General features: G+C 32.5%; 2 protein-coding genes across 3 annotated transcripts in view; both read right to left on the bottom strand.

Moving 5' to 3' along the window:
• LOC126747981 (alkylglycerol monooxygenase-like) overlaps positions 1-812 on the bottom strand; it is a 45,748-nt gene extending 44,936 nt beyond the window's left edge. Inside the window, exons 1-2 of one of the 2 annotated variants that reach the window (XM_050456969.1) lie at positions 648-790; positions 90-226 (exon numbers count right to left, since the gene is read on the bottom strand). The gene's annotated coding sequence lies outside the window, so the exon portion shown is untranslated. Of the gene's footprint in view, positions 1-89; positions 227-647 lie in introns of both variants that reach the window. The other variant, XM_050456970.1, reaches the window with a different exon arrangement.
• A 16-nt stretch (positions 813-828) lies between these two features.
• LOC126747980 (major facilitator superfamily domain-containing protein 6) lies at positions 829-20,482 on the bottom strand. The gene is made up of 9 exons (XM_050456967.1): positions 20,306-20,482; positions 19,974-20,240; positions 15,856-15,919; positions 11,909-12,204; positions 7,579-7,921; positions 7,344-7,522; positions 7,042-7,291; positions 1,367-1,612; positions 829-1,107 (listed from the first exon to the last, which is right to left on the bottom strand). Exons 3-9 carry the CDS (start codon positions 15,911-15,913, stop codon positions 887-889), a joined length of 1,593 nt encoding a protein of 530 aa, XP_050312924.1. The 5' UTR covers positions 15,914-15,919; positions 19,974-20,240; positions 20,306-20,482; the 3' UTR covers positions 829-886.
• Between the last annotated feature and the right edge of the window lie 2,611 nt (positions 20,483-23,093).

The raw sequence follows: 23,093 nt of genomic DNA on the forward strand, positions 1-23,093 counted from the left end.
TTCATTCATTTCCTACTATTTTCTAAATTTCTCTGCGTATTATGTTTTATTATTACACTAGAAAATATATACGTGCATGAAAAGTATACCGTATGCTATTCAGTGGCATCTATGTGATATCGGGGTCATTTTTAAAGACTAGATCCCTTGTCAATTTGCTTAAATGTCGACATTTTCTCCCCTAGTCTTCATCTAGTATCTACTTTTTCTCTCAGGTAATTATTTTCTGAAAAAAAATATTTTTCCTTAATATTACCCTTGCCCCCCCACCCACCCCCACAACTTACCAGTAAGAAATTGTTTTAGAAAATCATTGTTTTCCAAAATAATGCGCATGAATAACAGCTGGTGTCGTCGTTAATACCCAATATAATAACACAGTTTGTTTATTTAAATTTAATATATTTATATTTATGTATATTAATCAATATTTAATACAAAAACAGTGATTTTTCAAATGAATTCCTTACTGCGCAAATGTGTGGGGTGGGTGGGGGGTTAAGGGTTGTTTTGATGAAAAACAATATTTCTGCATACAAAATATCTATGCGACATTTAATTTCATAACATTGTTTATTTAAATGTAATATAATTATATACCGAAAAATGGTCCAGGTCTATTGGGAAAAAACCCATATTTAACTTACCGCTGAGTTAGTCCTTATTATTCATCATTTGTCCACTTTTCCAGGCAATTCTGTATTCAAAAACCTCTGGAAAACCTCTTTAGGTTGCTCCAATTTACCCAGCTTAGCCTGGGACGGTCCTTCCTCAGATTGTCTTCCGACCTGCCTTATTGCCAAACAATTTCAACAGATAAAAACAAACTTATAACTAGCACAATAATATATTATAAAAAAAAATAAACGTTAACAAAAACGTAACGTTATCTCTCGGTGGTCTCGACTGCCTCCTTCGGACTTTTGTATTCGACCTCGTCCTTCCAATCGAGCGAAACTGGCGCCTCGTATCTCTTCAGGCAGGTCTTGTGCAGAATCAGGTGAGTTACACTGCAGAGGATTGCCAAGCAGCTGAACGCCTGAAAAGCGTATTTACCTCCGATGTATTTGTATAAGATCCCACCCAGGATGCTTCCAAAGGCATAACCTACAACAGGAGAAGGTTCAGCGTTAATATGAAGCATTTCAAAGCCTTGGATAAGGCTTTAGAGGCTACAAAAGTGAGGCAGGAGGCCACTGGATTTTCCACTGAGTCCAAGACCTGAATAGAATCGATTAGATGGTCCTCAAGCTCTACGAGTGTCATCACACCATCTGCGAGGTACTAGAGGTGCCAAAGAGAACTCAGAACTTGCCTTTTTAAAGAAATTTAATGCAATAGAGAGTTGTGGAACAACGATACATACCGACACCATCGTCCATTCCAGCTGCTATGCCTTGCATCGTAGCAGTGGCTCCAGGTGGTGCGAGTTCGTTGGCATATGCTACGACTGTGGTGTAAGTTAAAGCGTATGTTGGACCTTGAAAGACAAACTCGATCGGTAGGATCCACCATGGACTTGGGGCCAGGGAGATGAGTCCGAGCCGTAGACCGTAGTTGATGAAACAGATGCTGAAGCAGTGGACGTGGCCGAATCTCTGTAGAATTTTACCTTGAAGGAAACAGTTTGATTAAAAGGCTCTGTCTTGGTTGATGGATCACTTGCTATTGATCGGTGCGAGTGTTTACCACCAGTGGAACCAGTGAAGTTTAATTGAAAAAAATAATTTTATATATATTATATATAAATATTTAGTACGAAAATAGTGTTATTGCATGGTATATTATGAATGAAATGAATTTATTTTTTATGCATACATTTTTGAGAAACAGTGATTTTACAGAATAATTTCTTACTAGTAAACTGTGTGGGGTGGGTGGGGGGCTAAGGGTAGTGTTATTGAAAAACGTTTTTTTTGCAGAAAATAATTGCCTTAGAGGAAAAAATTAATAATTACACCATTCAAGTAAATTAATTTGATAAAAAGTATATAAAGAAATGAAGAAAAAGCTGCTCTATAAAACACTATTAAAAAATAAACAAATTATAATTAATATTCCATAAGCTGAAGAAGTGAATTATTTAATAAATTTAATTTTTTCCCTGTCTTTTTTCTCAATTATTTTGTGCAAAAAACTTGTTTTTTAAAAACACCATCCTTGCCCCCCCACCCACCCCACATCTCTATTCAGTAAGAAATTCTTCTGCAAAATCACTGTTTTTCAAAATTGTATGAATGAACAATACATTGATTTCGTCCATAATATACCATGCAATAACACTATTTTTGTACTAAATATTTTTATATAATATATATAAAATTTAAATAAACAAAGAGTGTTATCAAATATAATTTTATATATATTATATATAAATATTTAGTACAAAAACCGTGTTATTGCATGGAATATTATGGAGGAAATCAATATATTGTTCATGCATACAATTTTGAAAAACAGTGATTTTGCAGAAGATTTTCTTACTGGATAAAGATGTGGGGTGGGTGGGGGGGCAAGGGTGGTGTTTTTAAAAAACAAGTTTTTTGCACAAAATAATTGAGAAAAAGGAGAGGATAAAAATTAAATTTATTAAATAATTGACTTCTTCAGCTTATGGAATATTAATTATAATTTGTTTATTTTTTAATAGTGTTTTATAGAGCAGCTTTTTCTTCATTTCTTTATATACTTTTTATCAAATTAATTTACTTGAATGGTGTAATTATTAATATTTTTCTCTAAGGCAATTATTTTCTGCAAAAAAAAAACCCTTTTCAATAACACTACCCTTGCCCCCCCCCACCCACCCTGCACAGTTTACTAGTAAAAAATTATTCTGTAAAATCACTGTTTCTCAAAAATGCATGCATGAAAAATAAATTCATTTCATTCATAATATACCATGCAATAACACTATTTTCGTACTAAATATTTTTATATAGTATACATAAAATTATGTCAAATTTAAATAAACAAAGAGTGTTATTAGATTGGATATTTTCGACGAAATTGTCTCTTATTCATGCATATTAATTTCGAAATCAGAAATTTTTTTGCAGAAGAATTTCTTACTGTATAGAGATGTGGGGTGGGTGGGGGGGCAAGGGTAGTAGTGATGAAAAACAAGTTTTTTGCACAAAATAATTGAGAAAAAAGAGAGAATAAAAATTAAATTTATTAAATAATACACTTTTTCAGCTTACGGAATATTAATTAGTGTTTGTTTATTTTTTAGACGTATGTCATACGTATAAAAGTTTGTCTGCAAATGCTTCGTTTTCCGAGATACGGGGTATTAAAGTTTTTCTTAAAAATTAATGATTTGTTTATTGCTCTGCTACTGGTCTAATTTTTTTTCTTAATTATTTTGTGCAAAAAACTTGTTTTTCATCACTACTACCCTTGCCCCCCCACCCACCCCACATCTCCATCCAGTAAGAAATTCTTCTGCAAAATCACTGTTTTTCAAAATTGTATGAATGAACAATACATTGATTTTGTCCATAATATACCATGCAATAACACTATTTTTGTACTAAATATTTTTATATAATATATATAAAATTTAAATAAACAAAGAGTGTTATTAAATTAAATATTATCGACGAATGCATCTCTTATTCATGCATATTCATTTAAAAAACAGTGATTTTGCAAAAGGATTTCTTCTTTGCAAAATCACTGTCATCAAGCTCCTAGAGTCACCAAATTAGAAGTTTTTAGACCCACATTGCAATTACAAGTTTTTATTTATTCAATAAATTTAATTTTTCCCCTTCCTTTTTTCTCAATTATTTGTGCAAAAAACTTGTTTTTCAACAACATTACCCTAGCCCTCCCACCCACCCCACATCTCTATCCAGTAAGAAATTCTGCTGCAAAAGCACTGTTTTTCAAGATTATGTGCATGAATAATAAATTGATTTCGTCTATAATATACCATCCAATTGAACTGTTTTTGTACTAAATATTTATATATAAAATGATGTCAAATTTAAATTAACAAAGAGTGTTATTAGATTGGATATTATCGACGAAATTGTCTCTTATTCATGCATATTAGTTTGAAAAACAGTAAATTTTTTGCAGAAGAATTTCTTACTGGATAGAGATGTGGGGTGGGTGGGGGGGCAAGGGTGGTGTTGATAAAAAACAAGTTTTTTGCACATAAGAATTGAGAAAAAAGGGAGGGAAAAAATTAATTTTATTAAATAATTCACTTTTTCAGTTTACGGAATATTAATTAATTAATTATAATTTGTTAATTTTTTAATAGTGTTTTATAGAGCAGCTTTTTCATTATTTCTTTATACAGGGTGTTAGTGAATAAATGCGACAAACTTCAGAGGGTGATTCTGCGTGGAAAAATAATGACAGTTTGCTATATAAACGTATGTCCGCAAATCCGCTTTCTTGAAGTAAAACCGTTTTCAAAATATATTTATTATTTCGTAAGATATTCTGAATCAAAGTTATAATTTGTTGAGAAAAGTAGCAAAAAAAACTAGTCCAACAAAAACAGCTATACCTACCTCAATTTTTAACCCAAAATGACGTTTCTACCTTAAAATCCATCCTCAAGAGTCCCATCATAAGGATGTAAAAAAATAATGAGAATATCTTAAGTAGTTCCCTAGTTATGACCAAAAATATCGGGTAATAAATAAAATTCGTGTAATTTCAATATCGTCCTGAAAATGACGCCTGGAATAATTAATTAATTAATTAACAAAGGATCAATGTTAATTCACCCTTTTACTGCTTAAATAAATACTTTGATTCAAATTGTATGTTTTATTTATATTTATGTGTAGTACTTTGTAGGACTAATCCTCTTTTTGTTTTATTTTAAACTTTTTAAATATATATCAAAATTTATGTTAAGACAACAAAACTCATATTGACATTTATTCAAAATCCACATTTAGGTTAGAATTACTTTGCCATTTCAGGCAGTTGAACTGTAGATTAAAAAAAATCAATAAAACACTTTAATTAAAATTAAACCTCAACTGCCTGGAATAATCGATTGCTTCATAAATTAATTAATTAATTAATTAACACTTGGATTGCTAATTAATTGGTCCTGAGTAAAGCCTTGTTTTCTCTTTCAAACCCTGAAGACGGTGTGATACGAATACGAAATGATGGCAAAAAAAATCGTACTGCCTGGACTAATTTTTTTTATTTTTAATTCCAGGCAGTTGAACTGGTTGGTAGATCGATTTTCTTGATACTTCAGGTATTTTCATATGCTCGGAATAATTATTTAGTTGCAATTAAAATTATTTTACAATTCCAGGCAGTCGAACCCTAAGATATTCTCAAGAAAAGTAGCAAAAAAAAAAACACCCCAACTAAAACAGCTGTAACTATCACAATTTTTAACCCAGAATGACGTTTTTACCCTTAAATCCATCCTCAGGAATCCCGTTATAAAGATGTAAAAAAATTATGAAAATATCCTAATTAGTTCCCAAGTTATGACCAAAAATGTCGGGTAATAAATAAAAACTTGTAATTGCAATATGGTTCTAAAAACTTCAAATTTGGTGACTCTAGGACCTTAGTGGACAAAATTCCCTCTAACTCAAAAAGTTTTTGAGGTACCAGAATCGTTTTTATATGAAATTGTTTGGTAAGAAATAGCCTTTCTTGACATAAAACCCTTTTAAAAATATATTCATTATTTCGTAAGATATTTTAGATCAAAATTATAACTTGTTAAGAAAAGTAGCAAAAAAAACTACTCCAACCAAAACAGCCATACATTCCTTAATTTTTAACACAGAATAACGTTTCTACCATCAAATCCATCCTTAAGAATCCCGTTATGAGAATGTGGAAAAATTATGAGAATATCTTAAATCGTTCCCAAGTTATGACCAAAAATGTCAAGTAATAAATAAAAACTTGTAATTGCAATGTGGTTCTAAAAACTTCAAATTTGGTGGCTCTAGGACCTTAGTGGACAAAATTCCCTCTAACTCAAAAAGTTTTTGAGGTACCAGAATCGTTTTTATATGAAATTGTTTGATAAGAGATGGCCTTTCTTGAAGTAAAACTCTTTTAAGAATATATCCATTATTTTGTATGATATTCTGAATCAAAGTTATAATTTGTTAAGAAAAGTAGTAAAAAAAACTACGCCAACCAAAATAGCCATACCTTCCTTAATTTTTAACACAGAATAACGTTTCTACCATCAAATCCATCCTTAAGAATCCCGTTATCAGAATGTGGAAAAATTATGAGAATATCTTAAATAGTTCCCAAGTTATGACCAAAAATGTCAAGTAATAAATAAAAACTTGTAATTGCAATGTGGTTCTAAAAACTTCAAATTTGGTGGCTCTAGGACCTTAGTGGACAAAATTCCCTCTAACTCAAAAAGTTTTTGAGGTACCAGAATCGTTTTTATATGAAATTGTTTGGTAAGAAATGGCCTTTCTTGAAGTAAAACTCTTTTAAGAATATATCCATTATTTTGTATGATATTCTGAATCAAAGTTATAATTTGGTAAGAAAAGTAGTAAAAAAAACTACGCCAACCAAAATAGCCATACCTTCCTTAATTTTTAATCCAAAATGACGTTTTTACCATCAAATCCATCCAAAAGAATCCCGTTATCAGCATATAAAAAAATTATGAGAATATATTAAGTAGTTCCCAAGTTATGACCAAAAATGTCGGTTAATGCATAAAAATCATGTAAAAACTTCAAATTTGATATATCTGGAACCTTGTCAGACAAAATGCCCTGTAACTCAAAAAATATTTGAGGTACATAAATCGTTCGCATATCAAATTGTTTGGTCAGAAATGGACTTTTTTGTACCGAAACTTTTTTAAGAAAATTCACATTAGTTTTTAAGATATGCTCAAGCAAAGTTAGACTTTTATATGAAAAGTGGCAAAACTCACCTCAAGAAGTAGGCGAATTTGAAATGTAGTAAGAAGTAAGTTTTCAGTTTAAGGATGATCAGTAAACAATGCAAGGAACAGGGATAGAAAATATCAAACGTCTGATGTGACCTTACCTGATATAGAAAAAAAAATCACTTCTCCACCCAAAGTCTCAGCTGCAACAATCAGTCCTTCAATTAATTTAATATTCTTCACGTCAGTACTCAATGCCAGATCTTCGACGTACCAAAACAGGAAGTAGATTATAAAACCGTCCAGTACTCCCACCAGGACGGCATAACCTATAAACGTTATAACATGCCTGTTATTGAGTAACCTTCCGATATCCTTGAATAAGTTCTTAGGAGCTTCGATAATAGGCAACTAAAAAGGACCAATTTAAATATCTGATGTCCTAATTCCATCAATAACTTACTTTCAATTTAAAGCAGCACAGCAAATCTATAACAGAAAACACCACCATGACAGCTATGGCTGGAACATAAGAAATTGACTGGTCGGAAAATATATCCACAATATATCCGGATATAAGGGCGGTCACTCCAAACCCAATGGTGCCCCATACTCTTTGTTTTCCATAGTCGTACTCCTCACCTAATGGTATTAAATGAGTTAAGATACAGTTGGTATTAATAAACAAAACTCCTCACCAATAACGTCGAAGCATATGGCATCAGAAATCGAGTTGGCAACATTAAAAGCAATGGTGCCAACGGACATGAGGATCAAGAAGCTCCAGAACGCTATGGAGTGATATAGAGCACTATCAGCATCCAGGTTTTCCATGCATTTCACTGGACAACTTCGGTTTCCAACCAAGAACGGGTAAGTCTCGTCGTCTGGAGAGCAGAGCTTCAAGATTGAGTCATCCGTGGTGTTCAATAGTCCATCAACATCGCAGACGGTTATTAAGAAGTCGTCGGGGTGGTGGAAGCATTCTGAGGTACAAATCACCGATCTGGCGCTGTTTTTGCACTTGGTCACGTTGAAATCCTAAAATCGGTACAAGAGACATGTAGATTAATAAAGACCAATCAGGGTCAAACGCCAAGTTTATACATTTACAACCCCATAAAACCATTAAATCAAGATAGGAGTCAAGTGGAAGAAGACGCCATCTATCGGGAGACATTTAACCAGTGACAGGTTCTTTTTTAAGTCCTTGTCCATGCTGTTTATAACATGTGAGGTTGAAGTCGCACGTTTAATTCACTCTTCCCTCATCCACTAAGATCGTCACTATAAAAATTCTGGCTCAACTGCCTGGAATAATTTATTTTCTAATTCCAGGCAGTTGATTCACGATCGATTTAATAATTCCAAGCAATTGAGACAGTAATTTTATTAATACTGGCAGTTGATTCCATGTCTCAGCTGATTAGAGCGATAAGCCCATTCGACCATGACACGCGCTGACATTTTGCCTCGTAGCTCCGAAAGTTCTTAAGAGATTTTAAAATAGTCTTCAACATTCGCTGGACCAATCTTTCACCTCAAATCTAAGCTACAAAACGTCTTTCTAAGTTGAGAATTTTTGGACTAATCCTAGGTCATCCAGGCCCACCTCCATGGAGCCTAATGTCTCTTAAATGACATGGGCAGACATTTTGCCTTATAAGTCCGAAAGTTCTTGAGATAATTTAAAATAGTCTTCAGCATTCGCTGGACCAATCTTTCACCTCAAATCTAAACTACAAAACGTCTTTCTAAGTTGAGAATTTTTGGACTTATCCTAGGTCATCGAGGCCTACCTCCATAGACCCTAATGTCTCTTAAATGACATGGGCAGACATTTTGTCTTATAAATCCAAAAGTTTTTAAGAGATTTTAAAATAGTCTTCAGTATTCGCTGGTATAATCTTTCGCCATCAAATTAAGCTACAAAACGTCTTTCTAAGTTGAGAATTTTTGGACTTATCCTAGGTCATCGAGGCCCACCTCCATGGAGCCTAATGTCTCTTAAATGACATGGGCAGACATTTTGCCACATAAGTCCGAAATTTCTTGAGATAATTTAAAATAGTCTTCAGTATTCGCTGGTCCAATCTTTCGCCATCAAATTAAGCTACAAAACGTCTTTCTAAGTTGAGAATTTTTGGACTTATCCTAGGTCATCCAGGCCCACCTCCATGGACCCTAATGTCTCTTAAATGACATGGGCAGACATTTTGCCTTATAAGTCCGAAAGTTCTTGAGATAATTTAAAATAGTCTTCAGCATTCGCTGGACCAATCATTTATCTCAAATCTAAGCTACAAAACGTCTTTCTAAGTTGAGAATTTTTGGACTTATCCTAGGTCATCGAGGCCCACCTCCATAGATCCTAATGTCTCTTAAATGACATGGGCAGACATTTTGCCTCATAAGTCCAAAAGTTCTTGAGATAATTTAAAATAGTTTTCAGTATTCGCTGGATCAATCTTTCACCTTCAATCTAAGCTACAAAACGTCTTTCTAAGTTAAGAAGTTTTGGACTAATCCTAGGTCATCCAGGCCCATCTCCATGGAGCCTAATGTCTCTTAAATGACATGGGCAGACATTTTGCCTCATAAGTCCGAAAGTTCTTGAGATAATTTAAAATAGTTTTCAGTATTCGCTGGTCCAATCTTTCGCTATCAAATTAAGCTACAAAACGTCTTTCTAAGTTGAGAATTTTTGGACTTATCCTAGGTCATTGAGGTCCACCTCCATGGACCCTAATGTCTCTTAAATGACATGGGCAGACATTTTGCTTTATAAGTCCGAAAGTTCTTGAGATAATTTAAAATAGTCTTCAGCATTTGCTGGACAAATCTTTCGCCATCAAATTAAGCTACAAAGCGTTTTTCTAAGATGAAAATTCCAGGAGTTATCATAAGATATCGAGACCAATAAATAATATGTGGAGTGATAAAATTGAATTGTGGATCTGATGTACAAGTACTAGTAGTAATTTTTAATTCTATTAATTATTTTACTTACAAATGTACAAAACGTTCTTTCAGGTCCATTTTTATATCTGGAAATTTAATTTATTAAAGGTGTCTTCATTTATGTAATAATAAATTTTGAATGTAAATAATTTGATAAATATAATAAATACAGAAAAGTCCTATAATAGTTTTTTATAGCTGCTTAGACTGGCTGTCAGAAAGTTTTTATCTGACTGCTTTATCTTTATCCTGGACAAAGTTATCTGGAAAAATGTTGAGCCATTCGGTTTGGTCTCCATCTGACTTTAACCAAATTTCAAGTATAAATAATTTGGTAACTATAGTACCTACAGAAAAGTCCTATAATAGTTTTCTATAGCTACTTAGACTGGCTATCAGAAAGTTTTTATTTGACGGCTTTATCTTTATCCTGGACAAAGTTATCTGAAAAAATGTTGAGCCACACGGTTTGGACTTCACCTGACTTTAACCAAATTTCAAGTATAAATAATTTGGTAGCTATAATACTTACAAAAAAGTCTTATAATAGTTTTTTATAGCTACTTAGACTGGCTATCAGGAAGTTTTTATTTGATTGCTTTATCTTTATCCTGGACAAAGTTATCTGGAAAAATGCTGAGCCACTCGGTTTGGACTCCACCTGACTTTAACCAAATTTCAAGTATAAATAATTTGGTAACTATAATACCTATAAAAAAGTCTTATAATAGTTTTTTATAGCTACTTAGACTGGCTATCAGAAAGTTTTTATTTGACTGCTTTATCTTTATCCTGGACAAAGTTATCTGGAAAAATGTTGAGCCACTCGGTTTGGACTTCACCTGACATTAACCAAATTTCAAGTATAAATAATTTGGTAACTATAATACCTACAGAAAAGTCCTATAATAGTTTCTTATAGCTACTTAGACTGGCTATCAGAAAGTTTTTATTTGACTGCTTTATCTTTATCCTGGACAAAGTTATCTGAAAAAATGTTGAGCCACTCGGTTTGGACTCCATCTGATTTTAACCAAATTTCAAGTATAAATAATTTGGTAGCTATAATACTTACAAAAAAGTCTTATAATAGTTTTTTATAGCTACTTAGACTGGCTATTAGAACGTTTTTATTTGACTGCTTTATCTTTATTCTGGACAAAGTTATCTGGAAAAATGTTGAGCCACTTGGGTTTGAATCTAGAATCATTGGGTTTTCGATATCAGAGGATCATAGTAGTGTCCCTCAGTTGAATGCTCGGTCTTCCTTTTCTGCACCAACAAAGATGAGAGAGAACTGTTGTGGTAAGCAGTGCTACATTTGCTGGTTGAAGCCTGGAATTCCTCCATGATCCATTGAATTTTAGACACACATCTTTATCTTCCACAGTGAATTCTCTTTCTTCAAATTCAGTTTAATTCCTAGGAATACCTGTAATCTTACTCCCACTAAGCTTTACCAGAGGTAAATCTTCCGTAGCAATTTTTTGTGACTTCACGTAAGCCTCTGACCGTGTCAACCATGCCTCGAAAGCTTCAGTATCAAGAAAGCAGTGGCGTTACCATGAATGTACTCTTACAGCATATGTTTCTTTGCACTTCTGTGTAAAAATGACCTGGAAATCTAGAAAATTCACTTTGTTTGCCGATGATACACACCTTCAACTCTTCTCTCACACTTCTCTTCTAGAATCATCTCGTCAGACCCACGAAGGTGAGACAGGGATGGAGAGGACACACCTGGCGACATCCAGCGAGATATTTGGAAGCTTGGAACTAGCCGCTAGAGGGCCAATAAAAGGCGCGAGATTTAAATTGAAATTAATTAAACAAAGTGATTGCTATACTCTGACAGATTCAACTGGAATCATCTCGTTCGCCACAAAGGTGAGACAAGGATGGAACGAGCGACGTGCACACCTCACGACATCTAGCGAGACACGTTGAAAGGTCGCCACTAGCCGCTAGAGGGCGATTAAAAGGCGCGACATTTAAATCGAAATAATCAATAAACAAAATGTACGATACCAAACGAATTATTGCTATACTCTACTAGATTCTACTGACTATTGATTTACATGTATCCAAGAAGTAATCCTGCACAGGTCCTTGGACGACAAGGCGATTGGTGTCCTTGGACATTGGAACGAGGGCGATCAGAGCGAAGGACAGGGTCATGGTGAAGATGAGCATCATAAAAATCGCTTTCCTGAAATCCCTGTAGATGTCCACTAGTAGTCCGAACAGGGGTTTGGCAACAAGGAAGGCGAAAGGCAGTATCCCAGTTACCATGCCCATTACCACGGTGGATATGCCCATTTCCTTGCCGTAGACCGACAGTTGCGGCAGTATGGGACCCATGGCTAAAATAAAAAATTAATGAGTAAAATAAAATACCTACTCTATATTTAAGAGATAGTCCAAGCTCTTTGATCTCTGATAACTCTGGGAGAAGCTCTACAAATCCATCAAGACTTTATGTGAACTTCCGATTGGTGTCTTTGATTTCTTGGTTTGACCTGAAGAAGCCAGCAAGACGAAACATGTGTCTGACTAGAAAACCGTAACCTTCTTCTCTTTCCATTTTGTTAGCTGCAGTTCTTTTATTTCTTCTATTTGTTACAGATATTTACTCGCCTATCTTTGTTTCCCAAATAGCCTTTAATTGTGCCTATGCACCATGTTAATATAACTATCTCTTTCTTCTTTAGGTTGAAGGTAGTTGTTGAGACCTTCTTTTGCTATATTCTATCTTTCTTTCATCATGCCCTACTTTAATTAGGTGTGCGTTTAAGGCGTTATTTGCTCACTTAGAGCATTATCCAGGTCAATTCATACAAACATTCCCAGTAAGTTAAAGAGTTTTGGCAAATAGTGAGTGACATTATGCCTCATATATTTGAAAGTTTTTGAGATATTTTAAAATGGTTTTTAGCGTTCGCTGGACCAATGTTTCACCTTTAATTTAAGGTATAAAACGTCTTTGTAGGTTAAGAATTCTCGGAGTTATCCGAAGTCATCGAGACACACCTCTATCTAATGTCTCTTAACTGATAGAAGCAGACATTTTTCCTTATAAGTCCAAAAGTTTTTAAGATATTTCAAAATGGTTTTCAGCATTCGCTAGCTCAATGTTCTGCCTTTAATTAAACATATAAAACATCTTTGTAGGTTAAAAACTCTTGAAGTTATCCGAAGTCATCGAGACACACTTCTATTTAATGTCTCTTAACTGATAGAAGCAAACATTTTTCCTCATAAGTCCGAAAGTTTTTCAGATATTTTAAAACGGGTTTCAGCATTGGCTAGCCCAATGTTCTACCTTTAATTTAACATATAAAACATTTTTGTAAGTTAAATATTCTTGAAGTTATCCTAAGTCATCGAGACACACCTCCATCTAATGTCTCATAAGTGATAGGAGCAGACATTTTGCCTCATAAGTCCGAAAGTTTTTAAGATATTTTAAAATGGTTTCCAGCATTCGCTAGCCTAATATTTTACCTTTAATATAACATATAAAACATTTTTGTAGGTTGAAAATTCTTGAAGTTATCCGAAGTCATCGAGACACACCCCTATCTAATGTCTCTTAACTGATAGAAACAGACATTTTGCCTCATAAGTCCGAAAGTTTTTAAGATATTTAAAAATGGTTTTCGGCATTTGCTAGCCCAAAGCTCTACCTTTAATTCAACATACAAAACGTCTTTATAGATTAAGAGTTCTCGGAGTTATCCTAAGACATCGAGACACACTTCTATCCAATGTCTCTTAACTGATAGAAAAAGATATTTTGCCTCATACGTTCGAAAGTTTTAAAGATATTTTAAAATGGTTTTCAGCATTCGCTAGCCCAATGTTCAGCTTTTATTTTCAGGTCTAAAACGTTTTTGTAGGTTAAGAATTCTTGAAGTTATCCGAAGTCATCCAGACACACCTCTATCTAATGTCTCTTAACTGATAAAAACAGACATTTTGCCTCATAAGTCCAAAAGTTTTTGAGATATTTTAAAATGGTTTTCAGCATTCGCTAGCCCAATGTTTAACTTTTATTTTAAGATATAAAACGTTTTTGTAGGTTAAGAATTCTTGAAGTTATCCGAAGTCAAGGAGACACACTTCTATCCAATGTCTCTTAACTGATAGGAGCAGACATTTTGCTTCATAAGTCCAAAACTCTTTAAGATATTTTAAAATTGTTTTCAGCATTCGCTAGCCCAATACTCTACCTTTAATTCAACATACAAAACGTCTTTATAGGTTAAAAATTCTCAGAGTTATCCTAAGTCATCGAGACACACCTCTATCTAATGTCTCCTAACTGATAGAAGCAGACATTTTGCCTCATAAGTCCAAAAGTTTTTAAGATATTTTAAAATGGTTTTCAGCATTCGCTAGCCCAATGTTCTACTTTTAATTTAACATATAAAACATCTTTGTAGGTTAAATATTCTTAAAGTTATCCTAAGTCATCGAGACACACCTCCATCTAATGTCTCTTAACTGATAGAAGCAGACATTTTGCCTCATAAGTCCAAAAGTTTTTAAGATATTTTAAAATGGTTTTCAGCATTCGCTAGCCCAATGTTCAACTTTTATTTTAAGGTACAAAACGTTTTTGTAGGTTAAGAATTCTTGAAGTTATCCGAAGTCAAGGAGACACACCTCTATCCAATATCTCTTAACTGATAAAAACAAACATTTTGCCTCATAAGTCTGAAAGTATTTGAGATATTTCAAAATGTTTTTCAGCATTCGCTACCCCAATGCTCTACCTTTAATATAACATACAAAACGTCTTTATAGGTTAAGAATTCTTGAAGTTATCCGAAGTCATCGAGACACACTTCTATTTAATGTCTCTTAACTGATAGGAGCAAACATCTTGCCTCATAAGTCCGAAACTCTTTAAGATATTTTAAAATGGTTTTCAGCATTGGCTAGCCCAATGTCCTACCTTTAATTTAACATATAAAACATCTTTGTAGGTTAAATATTCTTGAAGTTATCCTAAGTCATCGAGACACACCTCCATCTAATGTCTCATAAGTGATAGGAGCAGACATTTTGCCTCATAAGTTCGAAAGTTTTTACGATATTAGAAAATGGTTTTTAGCAATCGCTAGCTCGATGTTCAACTTTTATTTTAAGATATAAAACGTTTTTGTAGGTTAAGAATTCTTGAAGTTATCCTAAGTCATCGAGACACACCTCCATCTAATGTCGGTTAACTGATAGGAGCAGATATTTTGCCTCATAAGTCTGAAAGTATTTGAGATATTTTAAAATGGTTTTCAGCATTCACTAGCCCAATATTTAACTTTTATTTTAAGATATCAAGCATTTTTGTAGGTTAAGAATTCTTGAAGTTATCCGAAGTCAAGGAGACACATCTCTATTTAATGTCTCTTAACTGATAGAAACAGACATTTTGCCTCATAAGTTCGAAAGTTTTTGAGATATTTTAAAACGGTTTTCAGCATTCGCTAGCCCGATGTTCCACCTTTAAACTAAGATATAAAACGTTTCATCGGCAATTTTCTCAATTCTGCTCTCCAACCGTCAAGTCAAGTCGTTTCAGACATTATCCTTGCAATAGTAATTAAAATACAAACATTACTAGGGATTACGTCCGGTTCGAAGGACCAAAGGTCGAAATTTTACCTTGATCTGGCTCGAAGGACCAAATGATCTCCAAAAAATTAATATTTAGGTATGATTCAAGTGTCTGCGTCTTCTTCTAGACTCTCTTGTATCTTCTTCCTCGTCTTTATCAAACACTTTCTACTTTGGTTCATTCCTTTGCTTACTGACACTTCGCTGCTTCTGTCTGTCTTTTTCTTTGTCGGTTGTCTTTAACTGACGTAAAGGATAAATTAATTTGAAAATCGATCATATGCGCCTGGACTATTGCGGCTTAAGATCACAGAAAATAAATTATCATTGAAAGCATCGATACCTGGACTATAAACGACTATACTAATGCCACTTTAGTTTGATGGGGGACTTACCTGCCATAAAAAAGAAGTAGTGGGTCTTTATTGGCAGCAATTTCTTGTTGATCTTCATGGTGTTCTATTAACAAATAAAAATCATTAAAAATACAATTATTATCATGTTAGGCAGCCGGGTTTACTTAATTGACTCACGAGAGATAAGGAGAGATAGACACTATATAGTAATGCTTAATAAAGATAACTTATCAGCGGGTAATCGTCCTTAAATACAATTATTTAGATATTTAGTTATTATGAGAAATATTGTGTCGAGAAATATGACCCCCAGGCATGTTGACATTCCGTCATTGAATTTGGCACCCGGCAAAGCCTTAAAATAATTCAGTTTTTTGCATAAAGCGATATGGGATATGAATGTATTTGTAGTCACGTAATTAGGGCTGTACTGCGATAAGGTGTAGATACGCCAGACTTGGACCTTCGGTACAAAAGTGTTTATAACTTCGGAAAAAATCGCTCGAATTTACCCAAAGTTTCACCGGAATATTAAGAAAACTTCACTTTTCATTTAAAAAATTATTTTAAGTTGATAGCTTAACTAACAAACTTTTTATGGGCTGTCAAAGATGATGGCAACCGTTTTTTCCATTTTTTTGGACCTTTAGTACAGAAATGTTCATAACTTCCTTAAAAATTGTTCAAATTCACTTAAAGTGTCATCAAACCGTTAAGAGGAAGTCACTTTTTATTCTAAAATTTATTTCAAGTTGATAGTTTAATTAAAAAATTTTTTACAGGCTGTCAAAGACGACGACAACCGTTTTTCTTTATTTTTGGACCTTCAGCACAAAAACGTTCATAACTTTCGCAAAAATAGTCAAAATTTACTTAAAGTTTCACCAAACCATTAAGAAAACCTTAGTTTTTATTAAAAAAATTATTTTGATTTAAAATTTTACCTAAAGAACTTATTCTAGGCTGTCAAAGATGATGGCAACCGTTTTTCCGATATTATGAACCTTTAATGCAAAAACGTTCATAACTTTGGCAATAATAGTTAGAATTTATTCAAAGTTTCACCAAACTATTAGGAGAACTTTACTTTTAATTAAAAAGTATATTTTAATGTAGAAGTTTTACTCAAAAATTTTCTACAGGCTATAAAAGATGATGGCAACTATTATTCCATTTTTTTTGAGCCTCAGTACATAAATGTCCATTATTTCGGCAAAAATAGTTCGAATTTACTCAGAGTTTCACCAAAACGTTGGGAAAACTTTACATTTTATTAAAAAAATATTTTGCAGGTTAAAGGTTTAAAAAAAAACTTTTCACAGGCTGTCAAACATGATGGCAACCATTTTTCAATTTTTTTAGACCTTCAGCACAAAAACGTTCATAACTTTTGCAAAAATGGTTCGAATTTACTCAAAGTTTCACGAAACCATTAGAAAAACTTTACATTTTATTAAAAAATATTTTGCAGGTTGAAGGTTTAACCAACAAACTTTTTACAGGCTGTCAAACATGATGGCAGCCATTTTTTCAATTTTTTTAGACCTTCAGTACAAAAACGTTCATAACTTTTGCAAAAATGGTTCGAACTGACTGAAAGTTTCACCAAAATGTTGGAAAAATTTTACATTTTATTAAAAAAAATTTTGCAGGTTAAAGGTTTAACCAAAAAACTTTTTACAGGCTATCAAAGATGATGGCAACTATTATTTATGTTTTTTTGGACCTTCAGCACAAAAACCTTCGTAACTTCGGCAAAAATGGATCGAATTCACTCAAAGTTTCACCAAACCATTAAGAAAACTTTACTTTTTATTAAAAAAATTATTTCAATGTAAAAGTTTTACTCAAGAATTTTCTACGGGATATCAAAGATGATGGTAACCAATATTAATTTTTTTATTCGTTTTTTTGGACCTTCAGTACAAAAGCCCTCATAGCTTCGGCAAAAATTGCTCGAATTCACTGAAAGTTTCACCAAACCATTGGGAAAACTTTACGTTTTATTAAAAAATATATTTTAATTTAAAGGTATAAGTGAAGAGCTTTATACAAGCTGTCAAAGATGATGGCAATAATTTTTCCATTTTTGTAGACCTTCAGTACATAAATGTCCATTATTTCGGCAAAAATAGTTCGAATTTACTCAAAGTTTCACCAAACCATTAAAAAAACTTTAAATTTTATTAAAAAATATATTTTAATTCAAATGTATATATAAAGAGCTTTATACAGGCTGTCAAAGATGATGGCAGCCATTTTTTCAATTTTTTTTGGACCTTTAGTACAAAAACGTTCATAACTTTTGCAAAAACGGTTCGAACTGACTGAAAGTTTCACCAAAGCATTAGGAAAACTTTACTTTTTATTAAAAAAATTATTTTAATGTAGAAGTTTTACTCAAGAATTTTCCACAGGCTCTAAAAGATGATGGCAACCATTATTCATGTTTTTTTGGACCTTCAGCACAAAAACCTTCGTAACTTCGGCAAAAATGGCTCGAATTCACTCAAAGTTTCACCAAAACGTTGGAAAAACTTTACATTTTATTAAAAAATATTTTGCAGGTTAAAGGTTTAATCGAAAAACTTTTTACAGGCTGTCAAACATGATGGCAGCCATTTTTTCAATTTTTTTAGACCTTCAGTACAAAAACGTTCATAACTTTTGCAAAAATAGTTCGAATTTACTCAAAGTTTCACAAAACCATTAGGAAAACTTTACATTTTATTAAAAAATATTTTGCAGGTTGAAGGTTCAACCAACAAACTTTTTACAGGCTGTCAAACATGATGGCAGCCATTTTTTCAATTTTTTTAGACCTTCAGTACAAAAACGTTCATAACTTTTGCAAAAATGGTTCGAACTGACTGAAAGTTTCACCAAAATGTTGGAAAAATTTTACATTTTATTAAAAAAATTTTTGCAGGTTAAAGGTTTAACCAAAAAACTTTTTACAGGCTATCAAAGATGATGGCAACTATTATTTATGTTTTTTTGGACCTTCAGCACAAAAACCTTCGTAACTTCGGCAAAAATGGCTCGAATTCACTCAAAGTTTCACCAGAACGTTGGGAAAACTTTACTTTTTATTAAAAAAATTATTTCAATGTAAAAGTTTTACTCAAAAATTTTCTACGGAATATTAAAGATGATGGTAACCATTATTCATTTTTTTTATTCGTTGTTTTGGACCTTCAGTACAAAAGCCCTCATAGCTTCGGCAAAAATGGCTCGAATTCACTGAAAGTTTCACCAAACCATTGGGAAAACTTTACGTTTTATTAAAAAATATATTTTAATTTAAAGGTATAAGTGAAGAGCTTTATACAGGCTGTCAAAGATGATGGCAATAATTTTTCAATTTTTTTAGACCTTCAGTACATAAATGCCCATTATTTCGGCAAAAATAGTTCGAATTTACTCAAAGTTGCACAAAACCATTAAGAAAACTTTAAATTTTATTAAAAAATATATTTTAATTCACATGTATAAATAAAGAGCTTAATACAGGCTGTCAAAGATGATGGCAGCCATTTTTTCCATTTTTTTAGCCCTTCAGTACAAAAACGTTCATAACTTTTGCAAAAATGGTTCGAATTTACTCAGAGTTTCACCAAAGCATTAGGAAAACTTTACTTTTTATTAAAAAAGTTATTTTAATGTAGAAGTTTCACTTAAGAATTTTCTACAGGCTATAAAAGATGATGGCAACCATTATTCATATTTTTTTGGACCTTCAGCACAAAAACCTACATAACTTTGGCAAAAATGGCTCGAATTCACTCAAAGTTTCACCAAAACATTGGGAAAACTTTACATTTTATTAATAAAATATTTTGCAGGTCAAAGGTTTCACCAAAAATCTTTTTACAGGCTGTCAAACATGGTGGCAATCATTTTTCAATTTTTTGAGACCTTTAGTACAAAAACCTTCATAACTTCGGCAAAAATGGCTCGAATTCACTCAAAGTTTCACCAAACCGTTAAGAAAACTTCACTCATCATTAAAAAACATATTTCAAGTTTTACATATGATTGAATCAAACTAAATAAATAAATAAAGACTGGAAAATCCATGAAGCACCCATCGATAGCCTTATAATTATAAAAAACCCCACTTGTAACAATGACTTTATTTATAAAAAAAAAATTACCTTAAAACATCGTTCCGCCTAAAAATAGCCACAAACACCCGCTGTATCGTAATAATTTATATGACAATATCACTTTGTTCTGTTTGTTTGCCTTCTACATGTGATCGTTTCGTGAGATGATGCGACACACATTCTCAACCGTATCGACTCGAACTGTTCAAAATCCGCACGTTCGCGCCGATCGATTTAAACCACTTTTCCCGCGGTTTATTCGGTTATCAGATAAGCTGGTATCTCTGAAGATGGCGTAAATAATGGCTGAAACGTCTGGAACGAAGTCCTAAGGTCACAAATGTTAACTGTTTAAAGCCCTATATGGCGATGTTCCTCACTTGAATATCCGACAAACGTTTCTCGGTTCTGTCCATTAGACCTCTATGAGAAGGAGAGAGATGAGTTGCGAAACAGCAGCGCGGTTCTTACTTCCCCCACCGCCCTTGCGCCCTCTCTAACCTCATTCTTAGTTTGGCAGCCGTTGAGTATGGAAGGGAAAACCGACGCTCCCGCTAAGTGCGACTTTTAGGACTTGCCACGCACTTTAAGGACCTGTAAAAATTCTGTTAATTAAACTACAATATTCAAATTCTACACTGACGTAGCCCAATGTTCTCTTAATACTATAAAGCAAACATACCCAAAATATCTTTAGTCAGTGGCCAAATATGAATGTTTTTCCACGGCAATTTTTGACAGGAAAGTGTTCATATTTGGTTCAATTTAGAGCCCTGGAAAAATTGTGTTAATTAAACTACAACATTCAAATTTTACACTAACGTAGCCCAATGTTCTCCTAATACTATAAAGCAAACAGACCCAAAATATCTTTAGTCAGTGGCCAAATATGAATTTTTTTCCACAGCCATTTTTGACATGAAAGTGTTTAAATTTGGTTCACTTTAACAACCTGTAAAAATTCTGTTAATTAAACTACAATGCTCAAATTTTACACTAACGTAGCCCAATGTTCTCCTAATACTATAAAGTAAACAGCCCCGAAATAACTTTAGTCAGTGGTCAAATATGAATGTTTTTCCACAGCCACTTTTGACAGGAAAGTGTTCATATTTGGTTGACTTTAGAGCCCTGGAAAAATTGTATTAATTAAACTACAATGTTTAAATTTTACAGTAGCGTAGCCCAAGATGGTAATAGCCGACATTGACGTATTTCTGCAGAATGGCTTCTTCAGGGTGAAGGAAAATCTCCACTACGTTCAGAGGGAATCGTAGTATTACGTTGCTGGTTGAATATAGTCGCATTGGTCTAATATTTGGCGAATGCTTTGGGAAAGCACTAGAGAGAAGAGAGAAATTGCAAATGAATACTATATTGCAATTATTATCGTTTGACCTCGGTAAGTTGCACCGAGGTTAACGTGTGTCGATAGTTGCATAGTGAATTTTTTTTGTATAATGCTTTATTTTAATGTTATATACGTGCGATAAATATGCGGTTATTTCAGACATGTATAGAGTGAAATTAGGATGCTTATAGTTATAGGAATTAAAAGCGCTTTCTTATGAGTTAAATTTTATGAAAATCGGTTGGAAAGTAAGGAAATTATGCCAAATTTACATTTTTTTGATAAAATAAATGTAACTCAAAAACTAGTGGGTTTATGAAAATTTTTATAAATACATTTTTTGTTTGAATTTTAAGGCACTTTCATAAAATCTAAATTTTATGAAAATCGGTTGAAAAATGAGGAAATTATCGCGGTTTTTGTATTTGACTTAAGAAAATGTTTGTAAATTCTTTCTACTTAATAAAAACCTTTTTATATCTCAAAAATTAGTCATAAATTTTTTAAAAATTTTAGATGTTTCTTATAGAGGATACTTGAGCGCACACTCCTGTACTAGTTTTAAGTATTTCCTGATAATAGTTTTAGTGGGAAATTGAGTCAAACTTTAAAGTCTTTAAAATACAATTTTTTTTCAGTAGTGTCTTATTACTTTGAAAATATTGGATTAATGAAAATTCTTATAAATACATTTTTTATTTGGAATTCAAAATACTTTTATATGAGCCATATTTCATCCAAATCGGTTGGAAAATAAGGAAAATATGGCAACATTTCGTTTTTATTTGAATAAATTTCCAAAAAAAAAACCTGACGCAAAAACTATTCAGTTTATAAAATTTTTTATAAATAGATTATTAATTTCAAATTAAAATCGCTTTCTTATGAGCTATATTTTAGGAAAATCGGTTGGAAAATAAGAAAATTATGCCAAATTTTAATTTTTTTATGTAAAAATTTACAAAAAATTTTTTAATTCAAAAACTATTGAGTTTTTAAAAATTTCTATAGTTACATTATTTATATACAATTAAAAGCGCTTTATTACAAGCTAAATTTCATAAAAATCGGTTAAAAATTAAGGAAACTATGACGGATTTTGTTTTTTGCCTGGGAATATTTTTGCAAATTTTTTCTACTTAATAAAAACCTTTTTATATCTCAAAAACTAGTCAATAGTAATTTAAGAAATCTTAGTGTTTCTTATAGAGGACACTTGAGCGCACACTCCTGTCCTGGTTTTACCTATTTTCTAATAAGAGTTTCATTGAGAAATCGGGTAAAACTTTAAAGTCTCCCACATAGCCTCCTTATATAAAATACCTTTTTACTCTGAAACTATTAAGTTAACAAAAATTTTCATAGATATATTATTTGTTTAGAATTAAAAATAGTTTCTTATAAGCCATATTTCATAAAAATCCGTTGGGAAATAAGGAAATTATGCAGACATTTCATTTTTTTATGTAAAAATGTACAAACAAATTTTTAACTCAAAAACTATTAGGTTTTTAAAAATTTCTATAGTTACATTATTTATTTAGAATTAAAAACGCTTTACTACAAATTAAATTTCATGAAAATCGATGCAAAAATAAGGAAACTATGACGGATTTTGTTTTTTGCCTGGGAATATTTTTGCAAATTTTTTCTACTTAATAAAAACCTTTTTATATCTCAAAAACTAGTCAATAGTAATTTAAGAAATCTTAGTGTTTCTTATAGAGGACACTTGAGCGCACACTCCTGTCCTGGTTTTACCTATTTTCTAATAAGAGTTTCATTGAGAAATCGGGTAAAACTTTAAAGTCTCCCAC

This window comes from Anthonomus grandis, chromosome 20, assembly GCF_022605725.1.
Source record: "Anthonomus grandis grandis chromosome 20, icAntGran1.3, whole genome shotgun sequence".
NCBI classification, from domain to species: Eukaryota; Metazoa; Arthropoda; class Insecta; order Coleoptera; family Curculionidae; genus Anthonomus; species Anthonomus grandis.

What these genes read in the sequence shown, in the direction of transcription:
- LOC126747980 (XM_050456967.1), bottom strand. Translation starts at nt 15,913, where the DNA reads ATGAAGATCAACAAGAAATTGCTGCCAATAAAGACCCACTACTTCTTT. An exon ending in TGTGCTGCTTTAAATTGAAA is followed by an intron (nt 7,292 to 7,343) that starts GTAAGTTATTGA and finishes GGTCCTTTTTAG; the next exon opens with TTGCCTATTATCGAAGCTCC. An exon ending in GATTTTTTTTTCTATATCAG is followed by an intron (nt 1,613 to 7,041) that starts GTAAGGTCACAT and finishes GTTTCCTTCAAG; the next exon opens with GTAAAATTCTACAGAGATTC.